The sequence below is a fragment of the Oncorhynchus mykiss genome, chromosome 7 (genome assembly GCF_057628025.1).
Source record: "Oncorhynchus mykiss isolate SJ-2025 chromosome 7, ASM5762802v1, whole genome shotgun sequence".
In the NCBI taxonomy this organism is placed as follows: Eukaryota; Metazoa; Chordata; class Actinopteri; order Salmoniformes; family Salmonidae; genus Oncorhynchus; species Oncorhynchus mykiss.
Window position 1 is genome coordinate 616,343 of NC_143028.1, and position 18,181 is coordinate 634,523.

At 45.7% G+C, this 18,181-nt stretch overlaps 1 protein-coding gene across 1 annotated transcript; it reads left to right on the forward strand.

Moving 5' to 3' along the window:
- The first annotated feature begins 645 nt into the window (after positions 1 to 645).
- Positions 646 to 17,340, forward strand: LOC149982192 (serine/threonine-protein kinase SIK1-like). Its single transcript, XM_090242251.1, has 12 exons — positions 646 to 1,175; positions 1,496 to 1,672; positions 2,125 to 2,241; positions 2,849 to 2,912; positions 3,562 to 3,723; positions 5,956 to 6,080; positions 6,367 to 6,490; positions 7,629 to 7,864; positions 8,277 to 8,577; positions 14,066 to 14,407; positions 14,744 to 14,951; positions 15,185 to 17,340. Exons 2-12 carry the CDS (start codon positions 1,526 to 1,528, stop codon positions 16,431 to 16,433), a joined length of 3,075 nt encoding a protein of 1,024 aa, XP_090098377.1. The 5' UTR covers positions 646 to 1,175; positions 1,496 to 1,525; the 3' UTR covers positions 16,434 to 17,340.
- The last annotated feature ends 841 nt before the right edge of the window (positions 17,341 to 18,181 follow it).

Consider the following 18,181-nt stretch of genomic DNA (forward strand, 5'->3'; position numbering starts at 1 on the left):
AACTACAAGGCTCTAAGGTCCCGGGGTTCAGTAACAACAAAACAACTACAAGGCTCTAAGGACCCGGGGTTCAGTAACAACAAAACAACTCCAAGGCTAAATATTTTGGGGTTCAGTAACAACAAAATGACTACAAACTACAAGGTCCCTGGGGTTCAACATCAACAAAACAACTACAAGGCTCTAAGGACCCGGGGTTCAGTAACAACAAAACGACTACAAACTACAAGGTCCCTGGCTTCAGTAACAACAAAACAACTACAAAGTTACAAGGTCCCGTGGGTTCCGTAACAACAGAAGCAGGGCAAGCTTCATCCTAACAGCCACCATCCTATTGAATAGTGGGACATAGGACACAGTTTACATTACATGGCCAGACAGTAGGCTATACATGTCACAGGGTACTGTGTGTTTACTTTGTATTGAATTCCATTATATTATAGTGTATTGAATTTGTGTATTTCCTTTCTGTCATGTATACAGTACAATTCCAATGCAAATGGACAATACAACGTATGTTGCATCATACAAGCTCAATGCAACATTGACATAGCAACTAAATGGTGGCTAGAATCCAACAAAATATCATGCTGCTGAGTGTCGCAAATTGAGTTGAACAATGTTAGCCTTGGCTCATGAGTCATCACCACATTGGTCATCATGACCCACTTAACGGTATGCCTGTTCGTTAAACTGCTTATAGGGAGGAGACTAGTGAGCCTCTAGTCTACTAGAAGCGTTGATGGTCTAATTCAATAAAGAGACGTTGCTGCTCAGTGTTATTGTTTGGCGTTACTGTACGCTGAGCGGCTGCTACAGCCTATTCATAGTGCAAACCTCGTGAAGACCACTTTGTCGTCACGGTGTCCAGCTCCAAGCTACCTTTCCCGCTCCACGAGAAGCGCGCGGGACAGTTGTTCGGCAACTCTGACGCAAGCTTGACGTTAATTAAGTGTGTTTTAGTTCGTTATGGCAGGAGAAGATTTCCAGCCGAGTTTGAGTTACAGAGGTTGTGTGGATTATTGCATACCAGATTTATCCCCCGTTAACAAAATATGAGGAACAAATCGTCTGTGCGCAGTTAGGGAAGTAGCCTGGATGCGCACACTGTTCTAGAACGGCGGAGGATTCCAACAACATAGGTGGATGTACTGAACTGGAGAGTTTCTGTGAAGGTAAATTACATGATTTTGTTTTGCAAATTAATAATAAGATATGGTCTGTTTTTATTTCAATACTTGTTGGCTAAAGAATATCTGTTTGTCTTACGCTGTTACGTAGGCTATAGTCTTTCCTCACATACATAGTTAAATGGAATTACACTTTTTGGAAGGTGGTGAGATTTATAGCCTAGGACTACTAGATTTAATATCACAATTGTATATTTTTTCTTTCCTACTATATGCAGCCTATATATTGACAAAATATGTTCTCTCAGTTGTGTTTACGGGAGTGGCCTAATAACGGTACTCTAATCCTGGGAAATGGACAATAGGTTTATCCAGTCACTGGGTGCCTCTGCACCATGGTGGTTTTATCCGATGGCTCTCCCCTGAGCCAGCCATGCCCCGGGGGACCGGTTCAGGTCGGTTTCTACGAGATCATCAGGACGCTGGGGAAGGGAAACTTCGCTGTAGTTAAACTGGCTTGTCACAAAGTCACAAAAACCCAGGTGCGTAATTACGCATGCATAATGCATATGAAACATTCATTCCCTACACCATTAATCTCCAATATTCAACTCCACCTCTTCCAGTCATTGTGTTAATGACTGAATTAGTTAGCATTGGCTCTCAAAATGACCTCTTACTTCATACTGGACACAGAGACGTACAAATGGAATCAACAAGTTCATCTGACTCTGGGGAAGTGGATAAAGGGCCTCTTTGACAAAATCCCAAAGTATCATATCCTACTAATTTGAGTGTCCCCGGATTTACATAGTCTAGTATATGTGACCGGGCTGGAATGGGACCTTGGCAGCGCCTGAATTGGCACATTATTCCCTGTATATTCACAGTGCACTACTTTTGAACAGGGTCCAGGGCTTTGGTCAAAAGTAGTGCACTGTATAGGGGTTAGGGTGCCATTTTGAAATTAACTATCTGCTTTCTGTACACACAGGTGGCCATTAAAATCATTGATAAAAAGAGACTGGAGCCCTCTGACCTGAAGAAGATCTACAGAGAGGTCGAGGTGATGAAGCTCCTCAACCATCCGCACATTATAAAGCTCTATCAGGTAACTCCTCAACCATCCTCATATTATCAAGCTCTATCAGGTAACTCCTCAACCATCCTCACATTATAAAGCTCTATCAAGTAGCTCCTCAACCATCCTCACATTATAAAGCTCTATCAAGTAGCTCCTCAACCATCCGCACATTATCAAGCTCTGTCAGGTAGAGGATAGAGTTGTGGAACTACTTTCTCTCTCTTTCTCTCTCTCTCTCTCTCTCTCTCTGCCCCCTCTCTCTCATTCTCTACATGGAAGATTTTGAAAGGTCAGGTTGTTTATCTTGTAATAGGGGTTAAGTGTATGTTTCCCAGCCCTCAGCCCAGCCACCCCCAGCTCTATGAGTCACATGGGGATTTTCAGAATGGAAAATGACGACCCCGTCAACCCACCCCTACTTCCAATATGGTCTCAAAGAAAATATTTCTTAAAACAGAGAATCTTTAACTTGTTTTTTGTAATGGTTTTTAAGCATTCTAATATGGTCCCTGCTGTCATATTCTCGCATTACGCTTTGGGCACACTCTTCCACAGGCTTACATGTAATAATGACATGGGAAATGTATATTTAAGTTGTATTTATCAGTGAGTGTGCCTCTCTTGTGTCTTGCAGGTCATGGAAACTAAGGACATGTTGTACATGGTGATGGAGTATGCCAGGAACGGAGAGATGTTTGGTAAGTGGAAGGGTGTCGCTTTAGAGGTGTCCATGATGCTTGGTGCAATCTCTTAGAACAGTGTGTTTGTGTGTGTGCACATGTGTACTTGATCACTCATTATTTACAATGATTCAATCAAACAATCTGAACCAACCAATCAATTACATTCCTCATTATTCACCCTCTATCCCCTCCTCTCCCATCCTCCCACCCTCTGTCCCCTCCTCTCCCTACATCCCATCCTCTATCCCCTCCTCTCCCTACATCTCATCCTCTATCCCCTCCTCTCCCATCCTTCCACCCTCTATCCCATCCTCTCCCTACATCCCACCCTCTATCTCCTCCTCTCCCATCCTTCCACCCTCTATCCCCTCCTCTCCCTACATCCCATCCTCTATCCCCTCCTCTCCCATCCTTCCACCCTCTATCCCCTCCTCTCCCATCCACCCACCCTCTATCCCTTCCTCTCCCTACATCCCATCCTCTATCCCCTCCTCTCCCATCCTCCCACCCTCTATCCCCTCCTCTCCCTACATCCCATCCTCTATCCCCTCCTCTCCCTACATCCCATCCTCTATCCCCTCCTCTTCCATCTTCCCATCCTCTATCCCCTCCTCTCCCATCCACCCACCCTCTATCCCCTCTCCCTATATCCCACCCTCTGTAGACTACTTGTTGTCATTGGGGCGGCTGAGTGAGAGTGAGGCTCGCAGGAAGTTCTGTCAGATCCTGTCAGCGGTGGACTACTGCCACAGCAACCACATCGTCCACAGAGACCTGAAGGCTGAGAACCTTCTGCTGGACTCCAACATGGACATCAAAGTAGCAGGTACAGGCAGAAAGGAGAGGCTCTGAAATCAATCAACCTTGAATCACAGAAAAATGGATATTTAAAAAACAGGCCAAATATAATTGCTTTAGTTAGTAATTAAGCTACAGTGCATTCGGAAAGTATTCAGACCCCTTGACTTTTTCCACATTTTGTTACATTATAGCCTTATTCTAAAATTGATATAATCGTTTTTACCCTCATCAATCCAAAATGTAAATAAGGTATATCTATTGTTTATTTGTAATACATTTGCAAACATTTCTAAAAACCTGTTTTCACTTTGTCATTATGCGGTATTGTGTGTAGATTGATGAGGGGGAAATGTATTTTATCAATTTTAGAATAAGGCTGTAACATAACAAAATGTGGAAAAAGTGAAGGGGTCTGAATCATTTCCGAATGCACTGTATATTATATAATATTTTATTAGATTCTATTAAAGGTGGTGGTTTAAAAAATGTAAACAATTGTCGTGTCTTTGGCTATGCTGGATTAAGTGATATGACATGCTATTCTATAAAATCCTTTCTCCGTAATTAATATTACCTGATTGAGCTAATCATGTAAATGTAATTAACTAGAGAGTCGGGGCACCACGAAATAATATTTATAGAGCTGTTATCTTCCGAATAAACTCTTAAAGACCTAGTAATATTTGACATCAATAGCAGTCAATATTAATCGTCACCTTAATTCAGTCTCATCTGAAAGTTGTAAATTCTTGGTTATCTTCACGAACCCTGACTAACAAGTTGAATCAGCAATACAAAATTGGGTTTAATTATTTATTTACTAAATACCTAATTAATCACACAGAATTACATATACACAGAATGAATCATACCGTGATTACAAATTATGTCATAAAGGAAAACGTCCCTAGCGGGCAGAACAGATATGACAGCTGGTTACACAAAAGAAAAGGGGCTGGGTTTGAGTGAAAGAGCGGGAAGACTGAGGGACAAAGGGAAGAAGCTGTGCTATCGTAAATACAGTATCTTATGCATTCTAAATTACCGCCCATTTGGAAAAGGAAAATGCAATAAATATTTACTCTGAGCTGCGCTTCGGTAGGTTGGTGGTAGATGGAAGGCTGGGTTGCCAAACCGAGTCCTTTGTCCTTTGAAGAATGTCTCTGGTGGTCAATTGGATAAGTTGTAGTAACGTCGTTGTGTGGTAGACGGGATACTCTGTCTGTTCTTTCCTAGCCCGCGTTTGCAGCTGCTGTGGCTAACTCAACGGCTAGGAGGTATCACTTCTGTAGTGAATAAGAGTTAAAATTTCATACCATTCGCAACCAAAGCTCACGCTGAGGTTGGCTTAGTTCTGTAGTTGACATGTTAGTCCTTTTAACGCAGAGGCTGCAGACTTCACGTACTTGGAACAGGAGGTTACATTTTCGTCAAGGCTTTATATAGTGGAGCGAGAAGGGTGTGTATGAAAAGTTTTATAACCCATGTCTCTTTCACAGGGGCGGGCCACTGATTGAGCAGAGCCCTAACCTTATGAAAACCCAAATATCTCATTTGGAAGCTAAAATTACATTTCATCTCTTCACCAATAATTGTATATTCAAACATTTAAATTGAGCAACAATTCCATGTGACTCTGATAACTACAATGTGCAGACTTTCCACTGTAGAGTTCATGTCATCTTATCATTGATGAGAATGTCTCAGATGACAACCGAACTGAAATCATATTCATTAAGTACCACCGCATATGTTCAATTGGTCGGATTACCAGAATTTAGTTAATTTCCCCCCACCTTCTGATGTTCCCAGAATCTCTATGTTAACCAAGGGTTTTCCAAATGTCACATCAGTAGGGTAGAGAGAGGAAAAAGGTGGGAAGAGGTATTTATGACTGTCATAAACCTACCCCCAGGCCAACATCATGACACAATTATTCACCTACAGTATGGTTGTTATGGTGTCCCTTGTCATGTGCATATGTGTCCTATGATATGAATGAGAATGTTCCAGAGGATTCACAAGGGCTTTTAGGCAGGGCTTTTCAATTCCAGTCCTAGTGGGCCAAAACATCTCTGTTTTTTGCTTCTACTTGGTAGTTAATTGCACTCACCTGGTATCCCAGGTCTGAATCAGTCCATGATTAGAAGGAGAGGATGAAAAACAGAAATATTTAGGCTTTCCAGGATTGAACAGCCCTGGCTTTAGGGATAGTATCCTCTGATATTAATGGACTTTTTCCTCTCCCTCCCTGTAGACTTTGGTTTTGGGAACTTCTTCAGTGAAGGACAATTTCTGTCCACCTGGTGTGGGTCCCCGCCCTACGCCGCTCCAGAGGTGTTTGAGGGGATTGAGTACGAGGGGCCTCCTCTAGACATCTGGGTAAGGGACCAGGAAGGGATGGTTTCTCTCCTATTCTCTTGCTTTGGGTTGATTATTTCTCTTTAACCCATTGGAATGTCATGGGAATGAAAGTGCAGATGAAGGTTCTATGTTTTCAGATCTCAGAATCCCTCTTGTACTGTAATAACCTTATAGGTGGTTATTGTGGTGCAGAGATGATTCATCATGAATTCTATATCTTTATCTGGTAGTGACAGTAGTACTAATAGTAGTAGGAAGTAGCAGGACTGTGGTGCTCATCTCGCTCCCCTCTTTTGGTGTTCAGAGTCTGGGCGTGGTGCTGTACGTGTTGGTGTGTGGCGTCCTGCCCTTTGATGGCCCCTCCCTCCCCGCGCTCAGACAGAGGGTCCGGGAGGGCCGCTTCAGAATCCCCTTCTACATGTCCCAAGGTAGTAGTGCAATACGTTAGTGCTGTGTATAGATTAGAGTAGTGATCGGGTCGAAAATCAATACAGTAACATATCGCAATATTACTTTGGAAGATATTATATCGATACTTTGACTCAAAGTATCAATAAAAAAAAGATATATATACAGTACAAATCAAAAGTTTGGACACATCCACTCATTCAAGGATTTTTCTTTATTTTTGACTATTTTCTACCCTGTAGAATGTAGTAACCAAAAAAGTGTTAACCAAATCAAAATATATTTTAGATTTTAGATTCTTAAAAGTAGCCACCCTTTGCCTTGATGACAGCTTTTCACACTCCTGACATTCTCTCAACCAGCTTCATGAGGTAGTTACCTGGAATGCATTTCAATTATCAGGTGTGCCTTGTTAATTTGTGGAATTTCTTTCCTTAATGCGTTTGAGCCAATCAGTTGTGTTGTGACAAGGTAGGGGTGGTAAACAGAAGATAGCCCTACTTGTTAAAATACCAAGTCCATGTGTTATTTCATAGTTTTGATGTCTTCACTATTATTTTACAATGTAGAAAATAAGAAAAATAAGGAAAAACCCTTGAATTAGTAGGTTTGTCCAACCTTTTGACTAGTACTGTATATATTTTGTTTGTTGTTGCTAGGTAGCGTTAGCTAGTGCTACTTCACTGTAGCTGTGCCAAAACTCTGGTATTTTTCCTCCTATAGCTTGTTCTCCATCTTCTTTTTAAATAGTGAGCCAACATGTTTTCAGCACTTTTATTTCCATGACTGATCAAATCTCATATTCTCACGTTCTCGCTTGTCTCTCTGCAGCAGACATATAGTGAGCAGTATGTTTGGTACATCAACTCTCAATACATATCGTATGGTGATAATATTGCATTGTAAGGTCCCTGGTAATTCCCAGCCCTTGATAATAGGGTGCCATTTCGGACCCATTCACAGACAACGTTAGATATGATAATAGTTATAGTTATAAATCCATGTTGTGTTACATCAACCAAGCACTGCTGTTGTCACCACCAACAAAACTTTTCCTTAGAGCATAGAACACAAAAACCAATCGAACTACAACAGTGACCTCAACTGGTTCTGAAACCCTCTTCATTTTGTCCCTTATCTCCCCCTCCATACCATCAGACTGTGAGAACCTGGTGCGGAGGATGTTAGTAATTGAACCGGCCAAACGGATCACGGTGGCCCGGATCAAGAAGCACCGCTGGATGAAGTCGGACCCCCCGGCCACGGCAGCCCCTCCAGAGACGCCCCAGCCGACCCCTGCCCCTGATGCAGAGCCCTGTCTGGTGGAGAATTACAGCGAGCCAGTACTTGGCCTCATGCAGACCCTGGGCATCGACCGGCAGAGGACCATTGAGGTGAGTGGGAGAAATACTAAGAAACCAGTCCAATGTGTAACTCCATATCTGTGTAGCTACATTTTCTACTGTAATTTCAATAGCTCTCTCTCTCTCTCTCTCCCTCTCTCCCCCCCCCCCCCTCTCTCTCTCTCTCTCTCTCTCTCTCTCTCTCTATCTCTCTCCCTCTCTCCATCTCTCTCGCTCTACCTCTCTCTCCCTCTCTCTCGCTGTCTCTCTCTTCCTCTCTCTCTCCCTCTCTCTCTCTCTCTCTCTCTCTCTCCCCTCTCTCTCTCTCTCTCTCTCTCTCCCTCTCTCTCTCCATCTCTCTCGCTCCCTCTCTCCATCTCTCTCGCTCTTCCTCTCTCTCGCTTTCTCTCTTCCTCTCCCACTCTCTCTCTCTCTCTCTCTCTATCTCTCTCTCTCTCTATAGTCTCTTCAGAGCAGCAGCTACAACCACTTCTCTGCTATCTACCGTCTCATGCTGGAGAAGGTGAAAGAGCTCCGCTCCCTCAGACTGCCCCAGGGCACCGAAAAGGTGACCCCCAACCCTGACCACGACACTCTGCTACCGACCTGCATTAGTGATCAGGATCACCATGGAAACCAGGGGGAGGAGCCACATGAAGGGGAGCTGCAAGAGGAGGGAGGGGCAGCAACCCTCTCCTTAGACCCCTCCCACAGACACACTCTGGCCGAGGTCTCTGCCAGCCTCCAGCAGTGCAGCCCATCTTGTGAGTACTGAGACACACACATGCACATGCACATGCACACGCTCAAATCTGAACTATCTTCATTTAGATACAAACATTTGCATGAGGTACACACACCACTATACACACACCACTAGACATACACCAATATACACACCACTAGACACACCACTACAGACACACCACTGTATACACCACTATACACACCACTATACACACAGCACTATACACACCACTATACACACCACTATACACACCACTATACACACACCACTATACACACCACTATATACATTCCACTATACACACCACTATACACACCACTATATACACACCACTATACACACCACTATACACACACCACTATACACACACCACTATACACACCACTATATACACACCACTATAGACACATCACTATACACGCACCACTATACACACATCACTATACACACCACTACACACACCACTATACACACCACTATACACATCACTATACACACAACACTATACACACCACTACACACACCACTATACACACCACTATACACATCACTTTAGACACACCACTATACACACCACTGTAGACACACCACTATACACACCACTAGACACACCACTATACACACCACTATAGACACACCACATAGAATCCAAGATGGCATAGCAGACCGGCGTCTTTTGTCTTCATCTTGTCATGTCCCGTGTATATATATATATATATTTTTTTTCTTCGCATATATATATATATATATATATATATATATATATATATATTTGAAATTCTTAACCCCAACTTTAATCATACTCTCCTGCAACCCGCCTCACCCAATGTGGTATGGATCTGCTATTTTCTTTACTTCAGAAGCGGAACCCCCAGCAGAAGCTAGCCAGCTAACTAGCTACTAGCTAGTAGCCAGCTAGCCACTGCTAGTGGTCATCAGCTAACCTTTAGCCCAGATAATTCCTGCCAGTCTGCACAACGCGATTCAACCCAGAGCTTATCGTATCGGACTTCTTATTCTCCATATCCCCGGATTCCTACCGCAAGCGCTGAACCTCTTCACCTGGGTCATCGCAGCTAGCCAGCTGCTATCCGATTGGCTTCTCCTGGCTAACGTCTCTGTCCCGAAGCAAGCACCAATTAGCCTGGAGCAAGTCAATGCTAGGCCCATCTCGCCGGCTAGCTGAAGAGGTCCACTCCTTGGGCTACAATACCTATTTTGCCAATTGGCCTGGACCATTTTTATTGCCGATACGGAGCCCCTCCTATCAATCACGACTGGACTACCAACGTAATCCGCCCGAGGGGGTTTTTCAACTTGCTCCCCCGTCGCGATGTCTCCTGAATGCCCATCTGCTAGCCGCGGCCCGCTAGCTGTCTAGAGCACAAAGGTGCTACAACTGACTTATTCCTTTGCGATGTCCCTCTAAGGCCCTTCTGCTAGCCTGCTAGCCCCGGCCCGCTAGCTGTCTGAATCGCCGTGTCTCCAGCCTGCCCAGCTACTCACTGGACTCAATGATCACTCGGCTACGCATGCCTCTCCCTAATGTCTATATGCCTTGTCCATTTCTGTTTTGGTTAGTGATTATTGTCTTATTTCACTGTAGAGCCTCCAGCCCTGCTCAATATGCCTCAGCTAACCCTCTCCCACACATGCGGTGACCTCACCTGGTTTAATTGATGTCTCTAGAGACAATATCTCTCTCATTGTCACTCTATGCCTAGGTTTATCTCCACTGTACTCACATCTTACCATACCTTTGTCTGTACATTATGCATTGCATCTATTCTACCACGCCCAGAAACCTGCTTCTTTTACTCTCTGTTCCGAACGTACTAGACGACCAGTTCTTATAGACTTAGCCGTACCCTTATCCTACTCCTCCTCCGCTCCTCTGGTGATGTAGAAGTTAATCCAGGCCCTGCAGTGCCTGGCTCCAGGAAGGCCACCAAAAATCTTGAAATTTCCATCCCTAACTATATAACATTATAACATTTTCCGACAAGATAGAACTGCCAAAGGGGGCAGAGTTGCAATCTACTGCAGAGATAGCCTGCAGAGTTCTGTTTTACTATCCAGGTCTGTGCCCAAACAATTTGAGATTCTACTTTTAAAAATTCACCTTTCCAGAGACAACTCTCACCGTTGCCGCTTGCTATAGACCACCTTCTGCCCCCACCCGTGCCCTGGACACCATATGTGAATTGATTGCCCCCCATCTATCTTCAGAGCTCGTGCTGTTAGGTGACCTAAACTGGGATATGCTTAACACCCCAGCAGTCCTACAATCTAAGCTTGATGCCCTCAATCTCACACAAATTATCAATGAACCTACCAGGTATAAACCCAAATCCGTAAACACAGGCCTGCTCTCGACCTGCTCTCCAAATACACCTCTGCTGTCTTCAACCAGGATCTCAGCGATCACTGCCTCATTGCTTGCATTCGTAATGGGTCTGCGGTCAAACGACCACCCCTCATCACTGTCAAACGCTCCCTAAAACACTTGAGCGAGCAGGCCTTTCTTATCGACCTGGCCCGGGTATCCTGGAAGGATATTGACCTCATTCCGTCAGCAGAAGATGCCTGGTTATTCTCTAAAAGTGCTTTCCTCACAATCTTAAATAAGCATGCCCCATTCTAAAAATGTAGAACCCGGAACAGATATAGCCCGTGGTTCACTCCAGAGCTGACTGCCCTTGACCAGCACAAAAACATCCTGTGGCGTACTGCATTAGAATCGAATAGCTCCCACGATATGCACCTTTTCAGGGAAGTTAGGAACCAATATACACAGGCAATTAGGAAAGCAAAGGCTAGCTTTTTCAAACAGAAATTTGCATCCTGCAACACAAACTCCAAAAAGTTCTGGGACACTGTCAAGTCCATGGAGAATAAGAGCACCTCCTCCCAGCTGCCCACTGCACTGAGGCTAGGAAACACGTCACCACTGATAAATCCACGATAATTGAGAATTTCAATAAGCATTTTTTTACGGCTGGCCATGCTTTCCATCTTAACACCCCTACCCTGGTCAACAGCCCTTTACCCCCCACAGCAACTTTCCCAAGCCTCCCCCATTTCTCCTTCACCCAAATCCAGATAGCTGATGTTCTGAAAGAGCTGCAAAATCTGGACCCCTACAAATCAGCAGGACTAGACAATCTGGACCCTCTCTTTCTAAAATTAGAGACCGAACTTATTGCAACCCCTATTAATAGCCTGTTCAACCTCTCTTTCGTATCGTCTGAGATCCCCAAAGATTGGATAGCTGCCACGGTCATCCCCCTTTTCAAAGGGGGAGACGCTGTAGACCCAAACTGCTACAGACCTATATCTATTCTACCCTCCATTTCTAAGGTCTTCGAAAGCCAAGTTAACAAACAGATTACTGACCATTTCGAATCCCACTGTACCTTCTCCGCTATGCAATCTGGTTTCCGAGCTGGTCATGGGTGCACCTCAGCCACGTTCACGGTCCTAAACGATATCATAACCTCTATCAATAAGAGACCATACTGTGCAGCTGTGTTCATCGACCTGGCCAATGCTTTCGACTCTGTCAATCACCACATTCTTATCGGCAGACTCAAATGACTGGATCGCCTGGTTCACCAACTACTTCTTAGACAGAATTCAGTGTGTCAAATCGGAGGGCCTGTTGTCTGGACCTCTGGCAGTCTATATGGGGGTGCCACAGGGTTCAATTCTTGGGCCGACTCTTTTCTCTGTATACATCAATGATGTCACTCTTGCTGCTGGTTATTCTCTGATCCACCTCTACGCAGACGATACCGTTCTGTATACTTCTGGCCCTTCTTTGGACACTGTGTTAACTAACCTCCAGATGAGCTTCAATGCCATTCAACTCTCCTTCCGTGGCCTCCAACGGCTTTTAAATGCAAGTAAAAGTAAATGCATGCTCTTCAACCGATCGCTACCAGCATCTGCCAGTCCATCACAGTGCCATCCGTTTTGTCACCAAAGCCCCATATACTACCCACCACTGCGACCTGTACACTCTGGTTGGCTGGCCCTCGCTTCATATTCGTTGTCAAACCCACTGGCTCCAGGTCATCTACAAGTCTTTGCTAGGTAAAGCCCCGCCTTATCTCAGCTCACTGGTCACCATAGCAGCACCCACCCGTAGCATGCGCTCCAGCAGGTATATTTCACTGGTCACTCCCGAAGCCAATTCCTACTTTGACCGCCTTTCCTTCCAGTTCTCTACTGCCAATGACTGGTACGAATTGCAAAAATCACTGAAGCTGGAGACTCATATCTCCCTCACTAACTTTAAGCACCAGCTGTCAGAGCAACTCACAGATCACTGCACCTGTACATAGCCCATCTGTAAACAGCCCATCCAACTACCTCATCCTTGCACATTTATCTTCTGCACATCTATCACAGTGTTTAATTGCTATATTGTAATTATTTTGCAACTATGGCTTATTTTATTGTCTTACCTCCCTTATCTTACCTCATTTGCACTCACTGTATATATACTTTTTTCCTATTGTGTTATTGACTGTATCTTTTGTTTATTACACTTGTGTAACTCTGTGTTGTTGTTTGTGTCGAACTGCTTTGCTTTATCTTGGCCAGGTCGCAGTTGTAAATGAGAACTTGTTCTCAACTAGCCTACCTGGTTAAAATAAGGTGAAATAAAATGTATAAAAAAATTCACACCACTATAGACATACCACTATAGGCACACCACTATAGACACACCACTATAGACACACCACTATAGACACACCACTAGAGACACACCACTAGAGACACACCACTATAGACACACCACTAGAGAGACACCACTATAGACACCACTATAGACACACCACTAGAGACACACCACTATAGACACACCACTAGAGAGACACCACTATAGACACATCACTATAGACACACCACTATAGACACATCACTATAGACACATCACTATAGACACACCACTATAGACACACCACTATACACACACCACTATAGACACACCACTATACACACACCACTATACACACACCACTATAGACACACCTATATGCACACCACTATACACACACCCCTATAGACACAACACTATAGATACACCACTATAGACACACCACTATAGACACACCACTAGACACACCACTATAGACACACCACTAGAAACACCACTATAGACACACCACTATAGACACACCACTATAGACACATCACTAGAAACACCACTATAGACACACCACTATACACACACCACTATACACACCACTATAGACACACCACTATAGACACACCACTATAGACACATCACTATAAACACCACTATACACACACCACTATACACACCACTATACACACACCACTATACACACACCACTATACACACACCACTATACACACCACTATAGACACACCACTATACACACACCACTATAGACACACCACTATACATAGCCCACTTTCACATTGTCACAAAGTTACAGGGCTAAATTTCCCTACTCTCTCCTCATCTACAGGTGCTGTGGTAAACTCATCCGACCAAGCTTCCTCAGATAGTTTCTCCTCTTCCTCCTCTTCCTTCTCTGCCAGTCCCAGCCTGTCCAGCCCAATTGAGGACCCCTATATGTTACTTGTCACTACTGTGGATGGCCCTGGGACCTATAGCCCCACAGAGTCCCCCCTGGCCCTGTCCTCTACCGTGCCCAGGACTGTTGACGGCCCCTATCAGTTACTGGTCACTACCGGTCATCTGGCCCTGTCGTCCACCCTGCAGCCCCCTCCCCAGGATAGCCTCCCCGTACCCAGCTTCCAGGAGGGCCGCCGAGCCTCCGACATGGACACCGGCGCTCTAACACAAGGTATGGACGACCACTTCAAAATTAAAGCACAGATCAAGTATGACAGATGGAAAGAAGAAAACCTTCTTATGTATACTGTAATAAGCTCCTGTGTTACACATTGGAGACATCTCTTGGGTTTTAATCATCTTTGATGTAGATCAGAAACGACAAAGGTCCTAGAATGGATCCTTGAGGAACTCCACAAGATATTAAGATACCTGTCAGTTTGCACATACAAACTGCTCTCTAAAATGAACATCATTCTGTAACCGTTATAAAAAAAAATGTTATAAATCTATTCTTGGTGGCTTTCATGAAGGTTTATGATGTTGTGATCTTTGACCTCTGTTCCAGGTCTGAGGGTGTTCCGCCAGAAGTTGAGGATGGAGGCTAGCGCCAAGGGCCTGCTGGGACTGAACAATATGAAGAGCCCCGGGGTCCGGCACGGGTGGTCCCCCCCAGCCTCTGGCTCTGCACCCTGCCCCCCTGCCTGGGGGGGGCGAGACCTGTCCCACTGTGTCCCCACCACACCACTGTCAGAGGAAGGCTTCCAGCAGCAGAAGTGAGGCAGACCCTTTTGTTTCTTATCATTGTGACTCAAATTATTATCAAGCCATTTTGATGTGGGTTAAATACATTTGTCAAAAGCTTTTAAACATTTGCTTGATTTGTCTTGGACGTTGCACCTGCAACCGGTTCCATTGCATTGGAGCAAACTAAATGAAGTGCACCCCAAGTATTTGAAAATATTAGACACCTGTTGTTCTACTGACTCTTCTCTGTGTCTTCCCCCAGAGTGATCCAGATTCCACTGTGCCAATTCCACCCCACCACACCTCTTCCTCCACGCCACCCCACGTCTTCCTCCCCGCCACCACACCTCTTCCTGTCTCCTCCCGTCCCTCCTAACGTTCCCGCTCCTCCTCGTCCTCCCATTGGTCTGTTCTCCACACACACACTGTCACATGACTTCCTCACACCCTCCCTTCAACAGAACCACTCACCACACCCACAACTACACCCACACCCACAACTACACTCACAGCTACACCCACAGCCACAACTACACTCACAACTACACCCACAGACACAACTACACCAACAACTACACTCACAACTACACCCACATTCACAACTACACCCACAACTACACCCACAGCCACAACTACACCCACAACTATACCCACAGCCACAACTACACCCACAGTCACAACTACACCCACAACTACAACCACACTCACAGCTACACTCACAACTACACCTACAGCCACAACTACAGCCACAACTACACCCACACTCACAGCTACACTCACAGCTACACCAAAAGACACATCCACAACCACAATCCTACCTATCTCTATGCTCAGAGCAACCGCTAGACTTATCCCCTTCCTCCTCCTCTTCCTCCTTCTCTTCTTCAGCCATGGTGGCGTCGGCTGGCCACCTCTTGGAGACCCACCTCCATATCAGCTCTCCTCGGGTTGAGAACCACACCCCACCCTTCTCTGACGCTCCTCACCTCCCTGTTCAGCCCCAATTCCCCCTCCCGAAACCCCAGTCTCAGCCTAAGCTACTGCACCCCCACCCAGAACCCCTGTCTCAACAACTACACCCCCACCCAGACCCCCGGTCTCAACTACTACACCCCCACATCCACCCCCACAACCACCCAGACCTCAAGACTCAGCTATTGCAGCCTCACCCCCACAACTACCCAGACCCCCAGTCTCAGCTACAGCAACCCCACTCCCACCCCCACAACCACCCAGACTCCCAGTCTCAGCTACAGCAACCCCACTCCCACCCCCACAACCACCCAGACCCCCAGTCTCAGCTACAGCAACCCCACCCCCACAACTACCCAGACCCCCAGTCTCAGCCTCAGATACTGTATTCCCACTCTGACCCCCAGCCTCAGCCAAGGCCTTGGGCCAACCACCACCTCTATACCCACTCCCAGACCTCCAGGCGGCCCCAGCTCCAGCGCCAGCCACGTCTGCCTCCATGCCCAGTAGGGAGAATGGATCCTGCGTACGGACCGTAGGAAACACCCAGGACTACAGGCCTAGCAGCTGTTGGACAGCAACGGTCTCAAGGCTAACATTAGGACTCAGAGAGAGAGACTGGAGAAGTGGAACTGGGCCTCAGACTGATGTCCCCAATGACTCAATGCCACGATGCTCTGGCAACAGTGGACGTTAATAAAGAAGGATGACATCAGTGGGACCTACTTAGGATGGACTGTGAGTCCATTGGTGGAATGAGCTTCCCCTAAAGCTAGGACAGCAGAGTCCCTGCCCATTTTCCGAAAACAACTGAAACTCTACCTCTTCAAACATTGTCTTAAATAAGACATTGCACTTCTCTTTTCCTACTAGCACTGGCTTAGCTGATAACTCCTCTATATTGTGGAAAAATGTACTTACTTCGACTGTGATATGTGATTGTCTCACTTAGCTATCTTAATATGAATGCACTTTGGATAAAAGTGTCTGCTAAATGACTCTACTTTCTTTTTTTAAATAATGTAATTCTGATCATGTGCAAACTGTCATGTCTGTTGTTATGGGAACTGAAAATACCAATAACTGAGGAGACAGCAGTCTTTTCCAGGAAGCACAACTCCCAGTATTCTCCTATTATCCTATTACAAACTCGGTTAAGCGGTAGTTGTTGTCTCCCTGTCGTCTTCCATAAACTGTCTTTGATTCAGTGCAGTTGGCATGAGGAAGACGACTTAAAATAAGTGTTTTCTCATACAGTTTGGATTCAGACCCGGCTTGTGCCTTTTGAACAAACAAGAAGACTATTGTATTGAGTGGACCAGACTCAACAAACCTCTCTGAAATACGTTTTTTGTATTTGTTGAACATTGTAAATTGAGATTTGTAGTTGAATACTTTTTCATACGTTGTTGGATCATTTTTTTAACAAAGGAATGAAAAAAGCTATTAGTGGTCTTTGCTGTTTATTGCTGTTGCTCTGTATGACTTGTCTGTTTTCAGCTGGCCCACCACCACCAGCCCACCTCCACCTGTCTGGCTCTGCTTTGGTTGTCTGTTTTCAGCTGGCCCACCACCACCAGCCCAGCCTCCACCTGTCTGGCTCTGCTTTGGTTGTCTGTTTTCAGCTGGCCCACCACCACCAGCCCACCTCCACCTGTCTGGCTCTGCTTTGGTTGTCTGTTTTCAGCTGGCCCACCACCACCAGCCCACCTCCACCTGTCTGGCTCTGTATGACTTGTCTGTTTTCAGCTGGCCCACCACCACCAGCCCAGCCTCCACCTGTCTGGCTCTGCTTTGGTTGTCTGTTTTCAGCTGGCCCACCACCACCAGCCCAGCCTCCACCTGTCTGGCTCTGCTTTGGTTGTCTGTTTTCAGCTGGCCCACCACCACCAGCCCAGCCTCCACCTGTCTGGCTCTGCTTTGGTTCCAGTCAGGGGGTTGGTATTGCTATACCTCCCTCACTGCCTGTAGTTTGTTGTTATTGGAATGATTGAGCCTTGCTCTGGCAGAGAGCTCCCCTGAAAAAGCAGAGCCTAACGCCTAGACCTAATGACCTAATGCAGGTAGCCTGGTGGGCAGGAGCGTTGGGCCAGTAACCGAAAGGTTGCTGGATCGAATCCCCGAGCTGACATGGTACGAATCTGTCATACTGCCTTGGTTGCTGGATCAAATCCCCGAGCTGACAAAGTGAAAATGAGTCATTCTGCCCCTGAGCAAGGCAATTAACCCACTGTTCTCCGGGCGCGATGACGTGGATGTTGATTAAGGCCCCCCCCTCGCACCTCTC